This window comes from Malaclemys terrapin, chromosome 15, assembly GCF_027887155.1.
Source record: "Malaclemys terrapin pileata isolate rMalTer1 chromosome 15, rMalTer1.hap1, whole genome shotgun sequence".
NCBI lineage: Eukaryota > Metazoa > Chordata > Testudines > Emydidae > Malaclemys > Malaclemys terrapin.
The window spans coordinates 25309011-25328207 of NC_071519.1; the positions used below are offsets into that span (position 1 = coordinate 25309011).

At 47.4% G+C, this 19197-nt stretch overlaps 2 protein-coding genes across 3 annotated transcripts; one reads left to right on the forward strand and one right to left on the reverse strand.

Annotated features, from left to right (window-relative positions):
* Positions 1–380: 380 nt before the first annotated feature.
* On the reverse strand, positions 381–6722 carry THYN1 (thymocyte nuclear protein 1). 2 transcript variants are annotated; one of them, XM_054005670.1, is made up of 8 exons: positions 6599–6722; positions 5834–5917; positions 4486–4709; positions 3871–3939; positions 2933–3025; positions 1809–1904; positions 730–880; positions 381–613 (listed from the first exon to the last, which is right to left on the reverse strand). In XM_054005670.1, the coding sequence occupies exons 2-8, from the start codon at positions 5874–5876 to the stop codon at positions 570–572; spliced, it is 720 nt and encodes a 239-aa protein (XP_053861645.1). In that variant the 5' UTR covers positions 5877–5917; positions 6599–6722; the 3' UTR covers positions 381–569. The 2 variants fall into 2 exon arrangements, with proteins under 2 accessions (XP_053861645.1, XP_053861644.1); XM_054005669.1 differs by having other exon boundaries at positions 5834–5957.
* Positions 6723–6933: 211 nt separating this feature from the next.
* Positions 6934–19197, forward strand: ACAD8 (acyl-CoA dehydrogenase family member 8). Its single transcript, XM_054005668.1, has 11 exons — positions 6934–7072; positions 10342–10442; positions 10898–11067; positions 12908–13017; positions 13807–13883; positions 14602–14739; positions 15679–15814; positions 15930–16027; positions 16729–16881; positions 17923–18025; positions 19101–19197. The coding sequence occupies exons 1-11, from the start codon at positions 6973–6975 to the stop codon at positions 19151–19153; spliced, it is 1239 nt and encodes a 412-aa protein (XP_053861643.1). The 5' UTR covers positions 6934–6972; the 3' UTR covers positions 19154–19197.

Consider the following 19197-nt stretch of genomic DNA (forward strand, 5'->3'; position numbering starts at 1 on the left):
CCCCATGTAATGATCTCACGACCCCTAGTTTGAAAAACCCTGACCTAGAGCAAGCTCAGTAAGTGAACTGCCCCCGATCACTAGCCCAGCACAAGGATTAAACCACAGCCCACATCATTAGGCCCTAAAGGCTACAGTATTAAAAACTTGAAATCCGGTCTTAAACTCTCCAGGCAGCCTGCTTTGCTGAATGTGTATACTTGCTCTTGAGAGATCTCTGCAGCACAGAAGGGTTTGCACTGAAGAGTGGAAGGAGCCTTGTGTGTCTTGCACCGCCTATCGTAAATGGAATCAGGAAGGCAAGCTCTTTTCTTTTTCTCTCTGTAGTAAAGAGGGGCTACAAACTCTTCCCCATCCCTGAAAAATCAAGTAGGTATCACTGACTTTAAAAAAGCTTTATTTAAAAATAAGCACGGTGCACCAAAATAACAGTGAGTATATACACCTCCTTTTGGTCCGCTTGCAGCGTCTTCCCTGGGGTTGGGTTTGAGAATATAAATTTGGAAGGGAGGGTCCTGGCTGGAGGAGGGGAATTTTCAGCCTTGACGGGTCCTGCTGCTGCAGTCTGTCTAACTTGGTTTCTCTTCAAGGCTCAAGACAAATTCAAATTCCTCTGAGTGAAGGGGCAGGAAAAGAGAGTCAGAAGCGGAACAAACTAGTGTCCTAAGCAAGGGGTTCTCCTTAGCAGGAATCTTGTCAAGACCTCCCTAGTAGGGGGAAGGTTCTTACCATCTGTCAGGGGCTGGACAGAGAGCCTCTGCCTGGTGAAGAGTGTCATGTCCTTCAGCGGGCCTCCCGAAGCTTTGTGTGCCTGGTGTTGAGCCTTCAGCTCGGACAGGGGGATGAAGCGCTTAGTCATCCGCACAAATTGGACGTCCACCTGGTGAGTGGGGAGACATGAGCAGTGAGGGAACACAGTTGTTAGAGATAGACAAGAACTACTGACATTGGAGCAGTGGTTCTCAACCAAGGGGACGCAGAGGTCTTCCAGGGGGTACAGCAACTCATCTAGATATTTGCCTAGTTTTACAATAGGCGACACAAAATGCACTAGTGAAGTCAGTACAAACTAAAATCTCATACAGTGACTTGTTTATACTGCTCTATATACTACACACTGAAATGTAAGTACAATATTTATATTCCAATTGATTTATTTTATAATTAGATGGTAAAAAATGAGAAAGTCGGCAATTTTTCAGTCATAATGTGCTGTGATGCTTTTGTATTTTTAGGTCTGATTTTGTAAGCAAGTAGTTTTTAAGTGAGGTGAAACTTGGGGATTAGGAAGACAAATCAGACTCCTGAAAGGGGTACACTAGTCTGGAAAGGTTGAGAGCCACTGCATTAGAGCAAGGAGTCCATTTCCTTGTTGGGGGACAAGACCTTTATTAGGGATGTAGGGCTAATGTCTAATACTACCCTACAGCTGTGTTCTTGTGCTTTAAGAATGAACGCTGCCTAGTGTAGACTCAGCTTGGGACTTAAAGGTGTGCAGAGTAATCTTCCTCCCCTGGCCACTGAGCTCTGCACTACAGAGGGGCTAGAGGTTCTGTTTTCAGGCAGCAGGGTTTCCAAGTGAGGTGGTAAGAACTTAAGGGTATATGGATCTCCGCCTTCTCCAGGATGGGGGTCAAGGTAGAGCAAAGGAACAGGGAAACAACTGGAATGAATTCCCTCTTATGACAGAGGTGGTGTAGGTTCAAACAGGGGCTTTGATAGCCTAGGGAGGCCATCAGATTCTCTCCCTTCCTCTGCCTACCACATCAATGTTCAGAACTGGCCGTGTGTGTAACTTAATACGTTACCATCGACCACTTGGGGTTCTCCTTGGTACTGGAGGAATCGTAGTGAGGGTCCTTCTTGTCAAATTGAGTGTGGTCTGGGTAAGCCTCCTTCACAATCTAAAATAAAAAGGGAAGCAGAGCAGAGACTCCTGAGTAAGACTAGAGTTGTTGACACCTCCTGACCCACCATAAATGAGAGGAAAGGCATATCAAAAGCGACACCTTTAGCACGCCTTTCACTACTAGGCTTTACAAATATTAAGTAGCTATCTAGGCATCCTCCGAGCTTGGTAAGGTCTATGCAGTTTCCAAATGGGTAAACTGAGTCAGAGGTTTAAGGAACTTGCCTAAGGTTGCAGTCAGAACTGTGCATAGAATTCAAGGCCCTAACTAATAGCAGCCAAAAGTGCACATCTCGGGGGATAAAGTCATTGAGTGTTGAAGCAGGGCATCTGATAGAATGAATGCTCAGGGACTGGAGTTCCTGCACTCTGCCTATACCTCTCATGATCAGCCAGCTAAGTATTCCTAGCAGCAGAAGATATGAGGTGTCCACCAAAAGATCTTGATGAGGAGTAATGGGGCAATACTGCTGCAGAGTTAGCCAGTTGCTCCCTGGATATGACCATAGGAGCTCCATTCTAATAGGATGAGCTTCTTTACAATCTCTGCCCAAAGCATTTTAAAAAACACTGAGAGCAACAATGCGCCAGTGCACCGCAATGGTGGGCAAGAGATTGGGATACCCATGTACTCTTAAAACCTTGCATGCTCACAGAGGTCAGCTGCTTCAAGTCTAATCCGAAAGACTGCCTACACAGACAATTGTGTGGAACTCAATGAGCCAGATTCTATGCGGATACTGGTGTAAATCTGGCATAACTTTATTGCCTTGTCTGGAAACACTCCAGCATGAAACCAGTGAGATCGCATAAGTTGGTTATGTTTCTATTGGGGACGGGTGAAGGGGGGAATCAGCACTGCTGGTCTGTGAATCAGTGATTGTAGGCTCTTCACAACTAATGATTAGGCTACTCTTGCATTTCTTGGGGGTTGAGGTAGGAGCAGGGCTAATTTTACTTCTGTTTCCAATAGACCAGCAGTGAAGTATTTCACTGTTGCAAGGATTAGCAAGAGGCTCTCACCTTGATAATTCCAGCAATCCCAGGCTCTTTGCAGTTACTGTGATAGAAAAATGCTTCTTGCCCAAGTTTCATGTCTCTCATGAAATTCCGTGCCTGTCAGATGATTAAAGAAGAGACCACTGAACTTTGTAATTAAGCTATGAGGAGGGCCTGCAATATCCCCTCTAGGAAGGTTTCAAAAGGCTGTCCCCATTAGCTGCTTAATGAAACAGGAAGAATGGAAGTGCAGAGGCCACTGGTGCTTCAGACCTGCTCGTACAAACATTCCTACAAATGTCAAGATTTTTTTTTCACTCTAAGTTCAAGTAAGAAAAACAGACTAAAGACCCAGGGTCTTAGTAGCTATAAAGTCTATTGGAATTCAGCAGCTCTGCCATCCTCATTCAGCAACTGCAGGAGTCTGAAGTTCCCTGTTACAGAACAAGCAGCAAAGCTGATTTTGTTTATACAGAGACAAAATTGTGCTTAGATTTCCCACTGTACCAGTGTGCCGAAACAGAAAACTACATAGACAAAAAGCTGGAGTCACATTAGCTGGGGCTTTGCAGAAAAAAAATGAAGAGGAAAGGAAAAGACAAGAAATGAGGGTTGATGTTTGCTTTGAACCTGCATATTTCTTTCTGAAACCAGACAGAAAAATCAGGTGACTTTCCAGAGGACTGGCCTGTCTGAATATGTCTGGGGAGATTATTTTTTTGTTAAGCCATAGATAATTAGCCACATATGCTCTTACCAAAGTGCAGCAAGTAGGAACAATTGGCTTAGTATACGCAGGGGAAGAATTTGGGCACAGGAACAGGCAGGGTGGACACGTCCTCTATTTTGCCTGCAGTTTGGCATTTATGAAGAGAGCTAATTTTTGTTTTCTTATTGTTTTCAATAGTGATATTTCAGCAATGCTGTATTTGCAATCCGGGCCTTCAATCACTGCTCCTTACCTGGTAATTCCTGACTCCATCCCAGCATGCTGTCTGATTGGGTTGAGCCTTTAAGTCTTCAATGCCGAACTGCCCAATCAAATTAAAAACAGGTTAGACTTGGATTATAATTTGGATTTAATGGACAGAGGCCTTTCTTATTGTCTATGTACATTCATGTGTTTCTAGGGCATCTCTCATCATACTGTCTGGTTTACAAAGCTTTTGGTCCCTGCTTGGTTTAAAGTAAAGGAAGTTAAGCTGTAGAGGGAATGCTTTGGCAGTCTAAGGACCAGGTCTGAAATAGAAAGACTCCCTGCTGCCGCGGATTAAAAATCCTAGCAGGGTCAATTCAATCATTCGGGGTCACAAAGTGCATACACTGAGTTCCACACACAGTGCCTGGTGTGGCTTTCTTACAGGATCTCTCTGGGCCTGGAGGAGAATGAAATCTGTGTGCGCATGCTCCCAGAAAGAGAAGGGTATTTGAGAAGAGGGTGACTCTTCATTGTGAAAGAAAGAAATAAGGTCATTTTGATATTAAACAGAACCTGTAGCTAAAAATAAGTTTCCATTCCTCCTCATCTTTGAGCACATGTGCTGGGACGGTGACAGTAAGGAAGATCCAGGGCTTACTTTCACATCCACTCCCTTCTGGAACCTGCTCTCCGGCTCTGATTTCATCAGCCAGTGGCTGTATGCTTGCTTGCTTCCCTGCACGCTAGGGCAGGCCTCCTTGGTAGCCTTTCCTGTGCCGCTCCCCATGGGCTTTGAATTCCTCTCCTTAGCTGCAGGCATCATGGATTCTTCCTCCTCCTGAATCTTACTTTTGGCGAATTTAGTAGCAGGCCCCTCTTTATCTTTAAACAAACACAACGTGAGTGGAGAAATTAGAACACATAGTTTCCTAATTTGCCAATTGTTGTAAACACCTGATTTGCATCTCAGCGGGCTTGATATGGGACAACATTTGGCTAGAAAAGGAGTTTTTGATGGATCTCAGCCCCTAGCTTAGGCAGTTGACATCACTTACAAAGATGTCCAGCATATCTGGAATGTGTTCCAAGGTTAAAAAAAAAAAAAAAAAATACAGGAGTTTTTACTGTTGGTTGACAGCTGTGGTCTAGTGATTGCCAAGGTTTTGCTCGTACTTTCGTTTAAATATCGAAAAGCCACAATAGTGTATGCGCTTGACTCAGAAAACTGGCCCTAATGAAATGCAACAACTGGACTACTTTGTACCAACAGATGAGAAACTAAGTGCAGGCAGCCAAACTCTGTGAATTAGCCCAAAAGTGAACATACAAAAATTGTACATCACAGTGTACTTTATTTTTAATCTCCTGTACTCCAGCACCTAGAAGCCTCAGAGGTACAGGTTCCACTGTGCTAGATGCTAAGAGACAGTCCCTGCCTGAAAATGGTTAAAATCTTAAATAGCATGCAGCCAAGAGAGCGGGTAACAGAGGCACAGAGAGAAAAAGTGACTTGCCCAAGTTTGCACAGCAAATCAATAGCAGAGGCGGGAATACAACTTCCCGAGTCCTATCCACTAAGTCACATTGCCTCTAATGCAGTTGGTTAGTTATTGGATAATACTTTTGTGTCATAGCAAGTAGTGTAATAACAATGCTACATAATATTTTGTCTTCGAGTACCTTAACAGTGGACAATCTCTAAAGATGCTTTTCAAATATTAATTAATTAAATCTCCCAACACTCTTGTGCTGTAGGGAAACATCATTGTCCCTTATTATATAGATGGAAAAACTCCTGTCAGGCCCATAGGGGTCTCCCAGACAATTTATAGAAGAGAAACACACAATCTGCAAAATCCTGGCCTATGAAAAGGTGGGCAGCTTACAGGTGAGTAAAGAGAGTATTTGTCCATGTTTTCACTATCAACTGGAACCCACACCCAAATGTGAGAACCCAACAGCCAAAAAGCTACAGCTGTTGAGCGGGTTAGGACTTCTGTACAGACCTGCCAAGGTTGCTCTGCTTCTCTTTTTGCCTGGCCGAGACATCGCTGGCTTCCTTGAACTAGTTTCTCTGCAAGCAGAGGCACCTGGGCGAGAATACAGGTCGGGAAGCACTTGCTGTTACCACTTATTCAAGCAAAAAGAGAGAGAAACTGTTCCATTCATTTAAAGAAGTAAAAATTAGCTATTATGTTAGTATTTTGCTGTGATTTATAATATATATCAGGGATGAAGATTCTCCAGACAGACTGCTTAACGTTGGACATTTGTACATATTTTGGCCTGTCAATAATCTGGGACCCTTTGAAGATGGTTTGGGGGCGGGAGGGGGACAAATGTTCCCTTTGTCCCTGTCCACCTTCCCCTTTCTCCCACCCCTGCAGCGGACTGGGCGGGCGCCAGCTATGATGTTGCTGCAGAAAGGGTATTATAAACATTTCCTCTTCTAGGTGCCAGCCGCGGGTGTCCTATCCTGGGAGCGCTGGAGGGTTCATGGGACAGAGCCTTGCAGCTCTAGGTGGCAGGTTTGAATCCTCCAGTGGTAGGTGTTGGACCATCCTGATGTCTGCTAAGGGGCAACTTTGCTGGTAACCATAGCAGAACAGTCATTGTTCCCCAGCTTCCTCCCACTACCCCATATCCCCATGATGCCCAGGGCTTGCTACATCTCCCCTCCTCCCGCCATGCCAGGGCTCGCTCCCCCTCCACCCCCCCCCCCCCAAGGCTCACTCCCCCTCACCCCCCCCCGTCGCCAGGGCTCCCCTCACCAGCTGCGGGTGCAGCAGCCCCTCTCTGCTGGGGGAGGGATGCTCCTGGCTGCACAGCGGCTTGGGGATGGGGGAGCGGACCCAGCCTGCCTGCCTCTCAGCCTACTGAAGGTCGGCGGGCAATAAAAGTTATGCAAACGTGCAATACCTTTAAGACTGCCCCCTGCCCAGCGGCCAATGGGAGAGCCTCAATGGGGGGGAAGGGAGACTACAGCTCCCAGAATTCCTCAGCCTCCCTGCGCGGTGCTTTCTGGGCGCTGTAGTCCCGCGCCCCCTCCTCAGCCGGGGATCTTTGACGGGCTGCCCTCCGCTGCGGACTACAACTCCCGCAGTGCGGCGCAGGGCAGGCGCCCCGGCACAGGAGGGCTGCTGGCATGGCTTGGCGAGGTGGCAGCAGGTTAGGGGCCCAGCTGCGGAGGACCCCAAGCTGGCCCCAGCTGTTGGGGCGCAGGAGGATCGTCTCCTGTATTGACCGTAAGGTTCAGGGCAGAGGGGCCGAGCCCCCGCGGTGCGCGGGGCCAGGCGGTGCAGAAGGGTGAGGGGGCAGGATGGGGAAGCAGGGGCGCCCAGAAGCGATGGGGATGGGCGCATCTTAAATACAAGGGAGGTGGTGGAGGTGCTGGAGCCCATAAAACCAGCGCTGGGACTGAGCCTCTTTCCTTTGTCCATTCTGGACCAGCAGGAGTTGCTGGGTGTGTTCCAAGGGGGTATGATTCTGAGTGAGAGCAATGCCATGCACTTAAGAAAGGGCACACGTAGGCTGTACGTCAGGGAAAGTTTCCTGCCAGTGAGATCATTCCCGCTGGAGAATGGTCTCACTAGGGAAGGGGTGAAAGCCCCTTGTGTTGGTGCTGTTCAAACAACGTGCACAGCCTCATGACACATTGTAGGGCCTGCATCAAAGAAGAATCTCATATCTAATTGTTGTAAGTGGGGTTTAGACTAGATGATCTTGGCAGTCCCTTCTAACCCCATGATTCTAAAAAGTGGGAATTTCACAAAGCAGAATGTAATTATGCACATTAGCCTTTAACCAAGGCATTAGGACTCCTGTCTCTACTTTTGCAAGAAGTGCTATAGGATCTCTAGATGTGGACTACAAAAGGGGGAATATATTTTGCTTATAGCCTTTACTGATTCTTTATGATGTGTGAGGATGGTCTAAAGTTTGTTTTAATTTTTTTTCTGCTTGTGTTTTATCTTATGAAGATTAGAGTGTAAGCTCTTCAGGGCACGGACTCTTTCTATGTGTTTGTACGGCCCTGATCCTAATTGGGGGCCTCTGAATGTGGTTACAATAGAAGATTTTAAAATGAGGAATATCAATTCTTGTCTTCCTAAATTTTGCTAGCGGATCTGCTGAAGGACCTGGGGAGTTAGTAGTTCCATTGCAGGATTTTGAAACCTGGGTTGTAGCTTTCCTATCTGTAACTGACTGGGGAAGGGGAATGGGTCTGACTCTATTTGAAATTCTTTGGGTTTGCTTTGCTTGGTTGGGTTTTGTTTAACTCTGACAAAAAACAAAGAGTTCTAACCTGTATGTGACTCCACATTGCCTTCTCCCCTCAGGGCTTGTCTGCAGGGATGTACTTATGTCACATAAAAAGAACAGGAGTACTTGTGGCACCTTAGAGACTAAAAAGAACAAGAGTACTTGTGGCACCTTAGAGACTAACAAATTTATTTGAGCATAAGCGTTCATGGGCTACATCCCACTTCTTCGGATGCATATAATGGAACATATATTAAGGAGATATATATACACACACATACAGAGAGTATGAACAGGTGGGAGTTGTCTTACCAACTTACTTATGAGGCCAGTTAAGTAAGAGGAAAAAAAACATTTGAAGTAATAATCAAGATAGCCCAGTACAGACAGGTTGATAAGAAGTGTGAGAGTACTTACATGGGGAGATAGATTCAATGTTTGTAATGGCTCAGCCATTCCCAGTCTTTATTCAAACCTAAATTGCTTGTGTCTAATTTTGCATATCCATTCGAGTTCAGCAGTTTCTCGTTGGAGTCTGTTTTTGAAGCTTTTCTGTTGTAAAATAGCCACCCGCAGGTCTGTCATTGAATGATCAGACAGGTTAAAGTGTTCTCCCACTGGTTTTTGAGTATTATGATTCCTGATGTCAGATTTGTGTCCATTAATTCTTTTGCTTAGAGACTGTCCGGTTTGGCCAATGTACATGGCAGAGGGGCATTGCTGGCACATGATGGCATATATCACATTGGTAGATGTGCAGGTGAACGAGCCCCTGATGGTATGGCTGAAGTGATTAGGTCCTATGATAATGTCACTTGAATAGATATGTGGACAGAGTTGGCATTGGACTTTGTTGCAAGGATAGGTTCCTGGGTCAGTGTTTTTGTTCAGCGATGTGTGGTTGCTGGTGAGTATTTGCTTCAGGTTGGGGGGTTGTCTGTAAGCGAGGACAGGTCTCTCTCTCCCAAGATCTGTGAGAGTGAGGGATCATCTTTCAGGATAGGTTGTAGATCTTTGATGATGCGCTGGAGAGGTTTTAGTTGGGGGCTGAAGGTGACAGCTAGTGGTATTCTGTTATTTTCTTTGTTGGGCCTGTCTTGTAGGAGGTGACTTCTGGGTACTCGTCTGGCTCTGTCAATCTGTTTTTTCACTTCAGCAGGTGGGTATTGTAGTTTTAAGAATGCTTGAGAGAGACCTTGTAGGTGCTTGTCTCTGTCTGAGGGATTGGAGCAAATGCGGTTATATCTTAGAGCTTGGCTGTAGACAATGGATCTTGTGGTGTGTCCTAGATGGAAGCTAGAGGCATGTAGGTAAGTGTAGCGGTCAGTAGGTTTCCGGTATAGGGTGGTATTTATGTGACCATCGCTTATTAGCACAGTAGTGTCCAGGAAATGGACCGCTTGTGTGGATTGATCTAGGCTGAGGTTAATGGTGGGATGGAAATTATTGCAATCATGGTAGAATTCCTCAAGGGCTTCCTTTCCATGGGTCCAGATGATGAAGATGTCATCAATGTAGAATTATGTCACATAGTTACACCAGTACAGGATCTAAGGTCACACGCTTGCATATGTGTGACTTTCTCTGGTAAATTACAGGTGTATATTGCAATGATGAAGCACATGTATGCTTCAGGCTCATACTAGTGTAATACATGGGTTCATCCCCCCACCTCTCCTTTGTAGACGAGGTTTTACATGGAAGCTGGAGTTGGGCGTTGCAGTAAGTTTTGCTCTGTTGTGAAGCTTCAGCCCAACTCTCCAGTGAGTTCTCCAGAAAAGCAAAGAAATCAAAAAGTGATCATTCTAATGGAGAGGGAGGGGAAATACCCAGGCAAACAACAACCAAAAAACAACCCTGTAGAATGTCACGGCTGCCTTTCTGCATCAAAAAACACCAATAAAGCCCCCCCACACACACATACAGTTTTAGTTGTGTGTTGCAGTTCATGTTCAGTGACCACAAGAGATCAAGACCTTGGTTTTGCTTCACCAGAAGGCAGCGCCTCTACTAGACCACTGCCTCCTAGCAGCATGCAGAGGCATTCATTCTGCATTGATTCATTGGGAGGCGCGGCTGATGCTTGTAATGCCACAGTGGGTCAGTGCAGATAACAGGACTCAGAGATACTGGACTGTGAACAATAATTACTACAATGTTTAAAATTAGTCCTGGGTATTAAAGAAGTGAGGGGGTTTGCAGCCTCCTTCCCCATCCTCTGTAAGCATCCGCTCTTCTCCTGCTTTTCCAGCATCTACAGGCCTGACCGAGGAGCAGAAGGAATTCCAAAAGGTTGCCTTTGACTTTGCTGCTAAGGAGATGGCCCCTCACATGGCAGAATGGGATGAAAAGGTGAGAGCACAGGCCAGCTGCCAGCCCACAAAAGGGATGCTTCACCCAACACCTTCTCCTCCCTCAGGACTCCTCTTGCCTGCATTAACGGGCTAGTCATTTCTTTTCTTTCTCCTCCCTCGCCCCCTCCCCCCCCCCAGCATCCCCCTTGCCCCAGCCCTGCAGGTAGTGGTGTCTTCAGTAGCTCCTTCCCTCTTGCTTAGTGCTGTGATCGTGACAGTGGAAAGATTTCCTTTAGGGATGCTGATGCAGTGGCACCCTGCTGCCATCAGTGACCCCAGCAGGCAGCACAGAGAAGTCAGAAAACCTGCACCTGCTCCCTGATCTACCTAGATGCCTACCTATTCACTTAAACTTGGAAGTTCAGAACTGGGCTTAATGGTTCATCTTCACTGGAAGCTGATCTTGCTCTTAATCTCTTGTGATAACTTTTTTTCCCTTTGTGCCTCCAATAGGAAATATTCCCCGTGGAGACAATGCAGAAGGCAGCCCAGCTGGGGTTCGGTGGGATCTATGTGAAACCAGATGTAGGTGGCTCAGGACTGTCACGGCTTGATACCTCCATCATCTTTGAGGCTTTGTCGACAGGATGTACCAGCACCACTGCCTACTTGAGCATCCATAAGTGAGTGTGGGACAACTGGCTAAGCATCTGTGGTCAGTCTGGCTGAATAATACTCTTACTATGAACACTGGGACTCTTAATCCTGTCATTTTACAGCTTTCAGGGGTGCCATTCATTACAGAATCATTGAAATGTAGGGCTAGAATGGACCTCAAGAGGTCATCAAGTCCAGCTCCCTGTGCTGGGGCAGGATCAAGGAAACCTAGTCCATCCCTGACAGGTGTTTGTTTAACCTGTTCTTAAAAACCTCCAATGATGGGGATTCCATGACCTCCCTTGAAAGCCTATTCCAAAGCTTAGCTACCCTTATGGTTAGAATTTTTTTCCTAATCTCTAACCTAAATCTCCCTTGCTATAGATTAAGCCCATACTTCTTGACCTACCTTCAGTGGATATGGAGAACAATTGGTCACAGTCCTTTTTGTAACAGCCCTTAATATATTTGAAAACTCCTATCAGCTCCCCCTTCAGCCTTCTTTTCTCAAGACTAAACTTGCCCAGTTTTTTTAGCCTTTCCTCATAGGTTAGATTTTCCAAACCTTTTATCATTTTTGTTGCTCTCCTCTGGATTCTTTCCCGTTTGGCCACATCTTTCCTAAAGTGTGGCACCAGAACTGGACACAGTACTCCAGCTCAAGCCTCACCAGTGCCGGACAGAATCAGACAGTTACTTCCCATGTCCTACATACAATACTCCTGTTAATATAGCCCAGAATGATGATATTAGCCCTTTTTGCAAACTGCATCACATCGCTACTCATATTCGATTTGTGATCCACTATAACCCCCAGATCCTTTTCAGCAGAACTACCAACGAGGCTGTTATTCCTCATTTTGTAATTGTGAATTTGATTTTTCCTTCCTAAGTGTAGTACTTTTCACTTGTCTGTATTGAATTTCATCATGTAAGGATGTAATGTAGGGACCATTAGTTGGCATATGGGGCATGGCTGGTTACTTTTAGCAATCAGGCTGCAGTCCCTCGGACACCGGAACGAATCATTCCTATTCACAAGGAAATAATTTTAGCCTAGTGATGTGAGCAGAGGGCTGGAGCTGGGAACTTTTGGGTTCTGTTCCTAGCTCTGTCGTTGATTTACTATATAGCCATGGGCAAATCCCTTAAATGCTCTGTGCCTCGGCTACCCCATCTCTAAACTGATTTATTTATTGTGGCAATATCCCGGTTAAGATCAGGGTCCCATTGCACTAGATGATGTACCAATACATAGTAAGAGTCAGCCTTTTCCTTGTAGGGCATGGGAATAATATTTACATCTCCCTCTCAGTAGTAGTATTGTAACAATAATTTTGTAGAACTCTAAACTCTTTAGAAGGGAAAATGAATTAGATTGTAAACTCTTTGGAGCAGAGATCATTTTTTGTTCCATTTGTATAGTGCCTAGCACAGTGGGGTTCTGGTCCATGATTGGAACTCCTAGGCACTACTGCAATATTAATACTCATATAATTCTCTCCATACCCTTTTTACAGATGCTAAGGCACACAAAGAGGCAGTGACTTGTCCAAGCTCTCACGCTGAGTCGGTGGCAGAGTTGAGAATAGAATGCAGCTCTCCTGACTCTCAGCCCTGTACACTGATTCCAAGAAGCTTTATGAAGTTTAAGACCCTGAGCCAGTCCCTGTGGTGTGTAGTTGCTTTGTTCAGTTTCAGTGGGGGACGGTGTCTGTCTCCTAGGCTAGGTTAGATTAGCTCCGGAAGAGGCTGAAAACCTCCAAACCTCCACGCCAGTGGCATGAGCGTTCTATGATCATCCTTCTTCCTAGGCCTGTGCTTGTATGCATGCATTATAATCCCATCCCTTCTCTCCTGGTGCAGCATGTGTGCTTGGATGATTGACACCTTTGGGAGCGAGGAACAGAGACACAAGTTCTGCCCATCCCTCTGTAGCATGGAGAAGTTAGCCTCTTACTGCCTGACCGAGCCGGGTGAGCTTCATGTACAGATAATTCCATCCCCTTCCTGTCCTGAGTCCCAGCAATGTTGTGTCAGTCGCTCTCATTCTCAAATGTTCCAGGGAACTGGAAGTGAAACTCCATCTCCTGTTGCTCTGAGCTCTCCAGATCTCCATGTGGCTTGTGCTTTAGACTATCAATGTAGCAAGGGCTGGTACCTCAATGGGGCATATCTCACGATGCTGACAGTCTTCTCCACTTAGCATACAGCAGTGGTGGGAAGGGCAAGGAGAAGTGCTGTGACTCACTGAGAGAAGTGAGGAGCTGAAGGTACAAAAGGGTCCCTTGGTCGGGTGTGGAGGGATACACACAATTTTGCAGAATATGCAACAAAAGTAGATCCACTTTGACTGGCCTGCAGCTCCTGTTTTCAAGGCTGGTTAAACAAAATGGATAAATACTGCAGTAAGAGGGTGGATCTCTGTCCAGGGCACTTTAATAAATAAATCCACACAGATCTGACATCTCTAGTTTAAAGCCATGGGCAGTCAGGATCCCACATGAGCTGGAAGAGACCTGTTCCTCAGCCCATGATGATGTGGTTGACCATCCTGCCCTGGACTGTTTAGCTCTAGAGGATAAATTGAGCTTGGGGGCAAGGGGGCACAGCCCCCATTGAGGTCAATAGGAGTTATACTCTCTGGGTCCAGGGATGCGTTTGGCCCTGAGTCTGACTCCTCATCATTCTGAGTAAACACACAATCTCTGGAGGAGAAAGGCAGCCTTGCCATCTCATTGGCTCCTTTCCTTCCCCACTAACAGGAAGTGGAAGTGATGCAGCTTCCTTGATAACTTCAGCCAAAAGGAAAGGCGACACCTACGTCCTTAATGGTTCCAAGGTACCAACTTTTCTCGCCTTGAAAACCCCTGAGCACCCTGCATGTATGAGAGGGTCGTTGCCATATCTCTCTGACTCCCCCACTCACCCTCTCATCTCTGCCTCTTCCTCTTGGCTTGTAGAACTGGAGATATCCCATTATTTCACATCGTCTCCAGTTGCTTCTCCCAGGGCAGGCTCGTTCCCCGCAGTGTATTCTCTAGGGCTTGGTTCAGTTCTGTTTTACATGTCCCTTGGTGGTGGGGCATCCGCCTCTTCCCTTGGAGATGCTGTTCCCAGCCCAGTAAATCGCACTGCTGGGAAGCCCTGCCTGATGCTGAACTTCCTCCTGCTACTCCTAGCTCTACCCCACCTCTCCCCGGAATTTCTGCACACCTAACGACCAGTAACTGGAGGTGGTTATTCTGCCCCCTTCTGTCCCTCCAACCCCAATTTGCTAGGCTACACCTATTCAGCTTGTGATTTCACCCCATAAACCAATCCCTCAAGCCCGCCCCTTGCTTCTGTCTCCTTGACTCTCCTCCCCTCTGCCTTCCTCCTCCTCCAGCTCTCTGATCCCCTCGCCCTCCTCTCAGCTTCTCTGCCCTTGGATCACCACACAAGACACCTAACTCCCTTTCAGCACATGGTGCCCAGTGGAGATTCTCTCCTGCTTCCCAGGCTCTGGGCGTGAACTCCCTGCGTGTTAATTCTATCTCCTTTCCTGTGCCCTTTGCCAGGCCTTCATCAGTGGCGGTGGCGACACAGATGTGTACGTGGTCATGTGTCGCACAGGAGGGTCTGGCCCCAAGGGCATCTCCTGCCTGGTGCTGGAGAAAGGAACTCCAGGGCTCAGCTTTGGCAAGAAAGAGAGGAAGGTGAGAGACCCACACACCATCAGGGTGTGCGGGGGGAACACGGCAGAGGCAGGCCAGACTGGAGTAGACCACTAGCGATCCCATGTCTGATCAGATAGCAGGCCCATTTAGCCCTGTACTGGGTGAGACAGCTGGACCGTTCTAGTTTGCTATCCTGCTTCCTCACTGCACCATAGCCCCAGATAATCCAGTGTCCTGACCCGGGGCAGCATTGAGGCACACGGTATGGGGAAACCTTGCACTGCCACTGCTCATGCTGTATCTGCTGCATGGATAGGTGGAGGGCTTTAATCTCCAGGTCTGTCACGCCAGCACCAGATACAGATTCACTGGATCTGGACTTTTCCTGTAGACATTTGCATTTCAGTTTCTAGTGGATTGAGTTGCTCGTGAAGTTTAAGGGCTCCTCAAACTAATCAGGGTTACGTATGGTGCAGACAGCCCCTGTGCAAGCTTCATATGCGCCTGACCCTCAACCCTCACCAGCAGCATTGCTGAAGCTCAGTCCTGACCCCTTGGCTAAGCTAGTAATGGGGTCTCTCCTGAGCAGAGACTCCCAGGCTGCATGGTGCTTTGCATGTGGACTACAGAGCTTTGAGATCACTAAACTCGTGATCCAGGTGTCTGGAGGTACAAATCCAGCGAACTAAAACTGAGCCACCTAAACTGTCCTGAAAGTTACTATCAAAATCTAGCTGAAAGGGGCAATGCACGTGTAAACCTTTAGTTCAGAAAGGCTAGAGGGGTATCTGAACAGACTCCTCTTCACTGCAGAATCTGAGGGGTACCCCACTCTGTGTCACGGAGTCTGCGTTAGAGGCGCGCTCCTTCACAATCCTGGCAGTGGAGGGAGAGAGCAGCGACAGACCTGTTATTTCTCCAGCGGAGAGCTGGATGTGCCCAGCCCTCCAGTCTGTGAGATACTCCTGTCTTTCCCAGGTGGGCTGGAACTCCCAGCCGACTCGGGCCGTGATCTTTGAGGACTGTGCTATTCCCGTGGTCAACCGGCTGGGCGCAGAGGGGCAGGGCTTCGGCATCGCCATGAAGGGCCTGAATGGAGGGAGGATCAACATTGGTAAGCCTGGCAGCTGAGAGCAAGGGGAAGGGAGGGGGCTGTGTCTCCTCACTGTTAGTCTAGTGTGGTGGCTGTCATGTAATAGTCACTCTGTGCCCTTGGCTTCCCCCGCCAGCTTCTTGTTCTCTAGGAGCTGCTCATGCCTCTGTCCTCCTGGCCCAGGACCATCTCACCGTCCGCAAACAGTTTGGGGAACCCCTGGCCAGTAACCAGGTGACTTTTCTGTCTACAAGCTTTGCTCTTTCCACCACTGCACCCCTCTGGCTATTGCATAAAAAAGGAGCCAGAGCTCCCACATCCTGCCTTACACACATTCTGCTGGGAGAAGCTGGTACTGTAGTAGCTTCTCCCAATGCTAATGTGCTCAGACCCTCTTCTATAGCACCTCCCGCTGGGAGAGGTTTGGGTGGCAATAGGTGATGGGGGTTTTCTCACCTCATGCAGAAAATAGTTCATGATAATTATTTGTTGGCCTTATGATAGAAGAGAGACAGACGCTCAGAAGGAGCTGGAGAAAAATACAGACACCAAGAGAGAAGAATTGGGGAGTCGGGGGAGCCAGTGGCCCTGGCACAGAGAATCAGAGAGGCCTGAGCTTCATGTGAAGGGAAGTCCTTTCTAGAAAGTTCCCTAAAGAGGAAATACAAAGATGGGGGCCCTGCCTGAGCGGGATGGGGGGACAGCACGGGGGAGCACCTGAGGGGACTGAGGGATATTTGGGGGACAGTGCCTGAGCGGGGAAAAGGGTGGGGTGTGGGATTCAGAACAGGGCCCCAATTGAGTGGGCAGGCGGTGGTACTAGGGAAAGGCCCCATCTGAAAAGGATGGGTAGGGAGAGGTGTTTCAGGGCAGGGACCCACTGAGCCTCTGGCTTAACCTGGCCCCTCATGTGCTGTCTATTTCCTTTCCGGCAGTACCTCCAGTTCAGACTGGCTGAGATGGCGACACGCCTGGTGGCGGCGCGGCTCATGGTACGGAATGCGGCGCAGGCACTGCAGGAGGAGCGGGAGGATGCCATCGCCCTGTGCGCCATGGCCAAACTCTTTGCCACCGATGAGTGCTTCACAGTAGGTTTTCCAAGTCTCTGCCGGGGGTGTCGTAATCAGAGTCGTTCAGAGTTTCCTTGTAGTGGCTGACGCTGCTTGGGATTTCAGGAAGTCTCTTCAGTCTGCAGGGTTCCAGCCCTGAGCACGTTTGGTGGGTCATAAACCTAGTCTTGGGTCCCCTTTTGTGGGCCAGAATCCTGGCCCAGGTGTAGACAGGAATCTCGGCCCCTCTGCAGGCCATGATCCTTCTCCCTGGGCATTCTTCATATGCTATAATGCCTTCTGCTGCTTCTAGGAGCCTGGGGGCTCAGGCAGGCCTGTGAGTAGAGCATTTCATTTTGGTGATTTCAGCTACCTTTCAATGAGGTAATAAGGGTGCATGCCAGTGTGTCCATTACTTGCTCTTAATTCCTGATTAGCATGTGTCATTGGGAGTGGGGGGGGGTACTCTAGTGCAATTACAGAATGCCATTTAATTAAAAGAAAAAAAGTCCTGAGCTATGAATTGTCTTGGATTAGTTATATTTTGGAATTACCACTACATCCCTGTCATTAGCTCCCTGGATATATACTGCCAATGTGGTGCATCTCATACACAGGATTAATTATAGTTAGGCTTGGTACCATCTTTAAATAAAAAGGGCTTTTATCCTGGAATTCTCCTAGATGGCCACTAGATGGTGGCCTTGCATTTTAATTTTGGACCTAGAGTCAGTTAAAATGCAGCAGAAATCGCCTTGTTTGAGGGGAATTAAAATGCACCCTACAGGTTTTTGCGTTGCAGCGTTCCTTTTAAGATGACACAATTAATTTTAAATGGCACGTCTGGAAATATGGCAACAACCAGTACGGCATATAGTGGTTAGAGCAGAAGAGACTGGAATTTAGGACTCCTGGGTTCCATTTCCATTTCTGCTTGGGAATGTGGTTTGGTGGTTAGGGCATAGACTTAGTCCAGATTCCTGGGCTCTAGTCCTAGCTCTGCCACTGACTTGCTGTGTGACCCTGGGCAAGTCACTTCACCACTCTGTGCCTGACCCAGCAACGTTCTCTTCTCCTCAGATCTGCAACCAGGCCCTACAGATGCATGGGGGCTATGGCTATCTGAAGGACTATGCTGTTCAGCAGTTCATGAGAGACATCAGAGTCCACCAGATCTTGGAAGGTAACCTGGGGTATTGCTAACAAAACTGGCCACTGGCTGTGACCTTGGCCACATGTCCCAGTTGAGAAGAGGAACTTGGATTATAGTTGCAAATTCCACTTCTTTCATTGTGTGCTTTAGGTCTCCCAGCAAAACCCATGCAGGGGATCTGAGTTCATTGGGCTATAGCAGATTTGTGTAGCCCTGTAAGTATTTCCAACCCAGTAGAAGACAGAAGAGACTCCATGTGCAGGATTGCTCCCTGCAGTATATTTTTTTTTAGTGTCTTGTCCACTCTTGCTCCACATGACTCAGTTGAAGGAGCTCCCACCACCTCCCTGGGAAAATTCTTGATAGTTTAATGGGTCTCACCAGAGGGAAAGGTCGTCTGATGTTCACACTAAAGGTGGCTTTGTTTAATTTCATCCTGTTACTCCTATTAACACCAATTGTTGAACCCTAAACAATTCTCACTCTGCGTGCTGATCCACCTTCAGATCCTTGTAGAGAGATTTGTGGTAATATCCCCCTTAGCGGAGCCAAGCTTGTTTTATTTTTAATCTAGCCTCTTAATCGTTATTACTGCTATTCTTTGAACTCCATTCACCTAGAATTAGGGTATCGGGAAAGGGTGTGGTCCTGGCTATGCTCCTTTCTACTCTCTGATATGATGCATATGTAGCAGTAAGTAAAGTAGAGACTCTGGCCTTCAATATGGGCCCAGTTCTGCTAGGTGCTCAGTGCCCTAAAATCCTTTTAATATCAGTGGGAGCAAGGAGCGCTCAGTGCCCCCCTAATGAATGGTCTTTTTCCAGGCATCTACGTCTGACCTTCTCCTCTACACCCACTAATACCCAGAACGCCTCTCATGCTTGAAAGGAATCTCTTCTGTAGAGTAGGCTACAGATCTCACCAGGTTTTGCCCTGATCACAGGCTGGATGGAGACATGGAATTACTGCTCTGTTGTGGGTTTATAGCCTGGGATTTTTGCAGTTGACTTCAGTGGAAGCAGGATTGGGCCTTCACTTAACTGATGTGTATCTCTGTCTCTGTCTGTCTCTCTCTCTCTCTCTCTCTGTCTTTGTCCTGCTGCAGGTACCAACGAGGTGATGAGGATGATTGTGGCCAGGAGTCTGTTACAGGAGTGAAACCAAGAGCTGGTCTCTAGTCTTAATACACTCGCTAGGTAGAA

Bases quoted from the DNA above. Each gene is read 5' to 3' on its own strand.
- THYN1 (XM_054005670.1), bottom strand. From the start codon at position 5,876: ATGTCTCGGCCAGGCAAAAAGAGAAGCAGAGCAACCTTGGCAG. The intron at 881-1,808 runs GTAACGTATTAA...CCCACTCACCAG, and splicing joins AGAACCCCAAGTGGTCGATG to GTGGACGTCCAATTTGTGCG. The intron at 614-729 runs GTAAGAACCTTC...CCCTTCACTCAG, and splicing joins TGTCCAGCCCCTGACAGATG to AGGAATTTGAATTTGTCTTG.
- ACAD8 (XM_054005668.1), top strand. From the start codon at position 6,973: ATGGCTTGGCGAGGTGGCAGCAGGTTAGGGGCCCAGCTGCGGAGGACC. The intron at 7,073-10,341 runs GTAAGGTTCAGG...CTGCTTTTCCAG, and splicing joins GATCGTCTCCTGTATTGACC to CATCTACAGGCCTGACCGAG. The intron at 15,815-15,929 runs GTAAGCCTGGCA...TTCCCCCGCCAG, and splicing joins TGGAGGGAGGATCAACATTG to CTTCTTGTTCTCTAGGAGCT.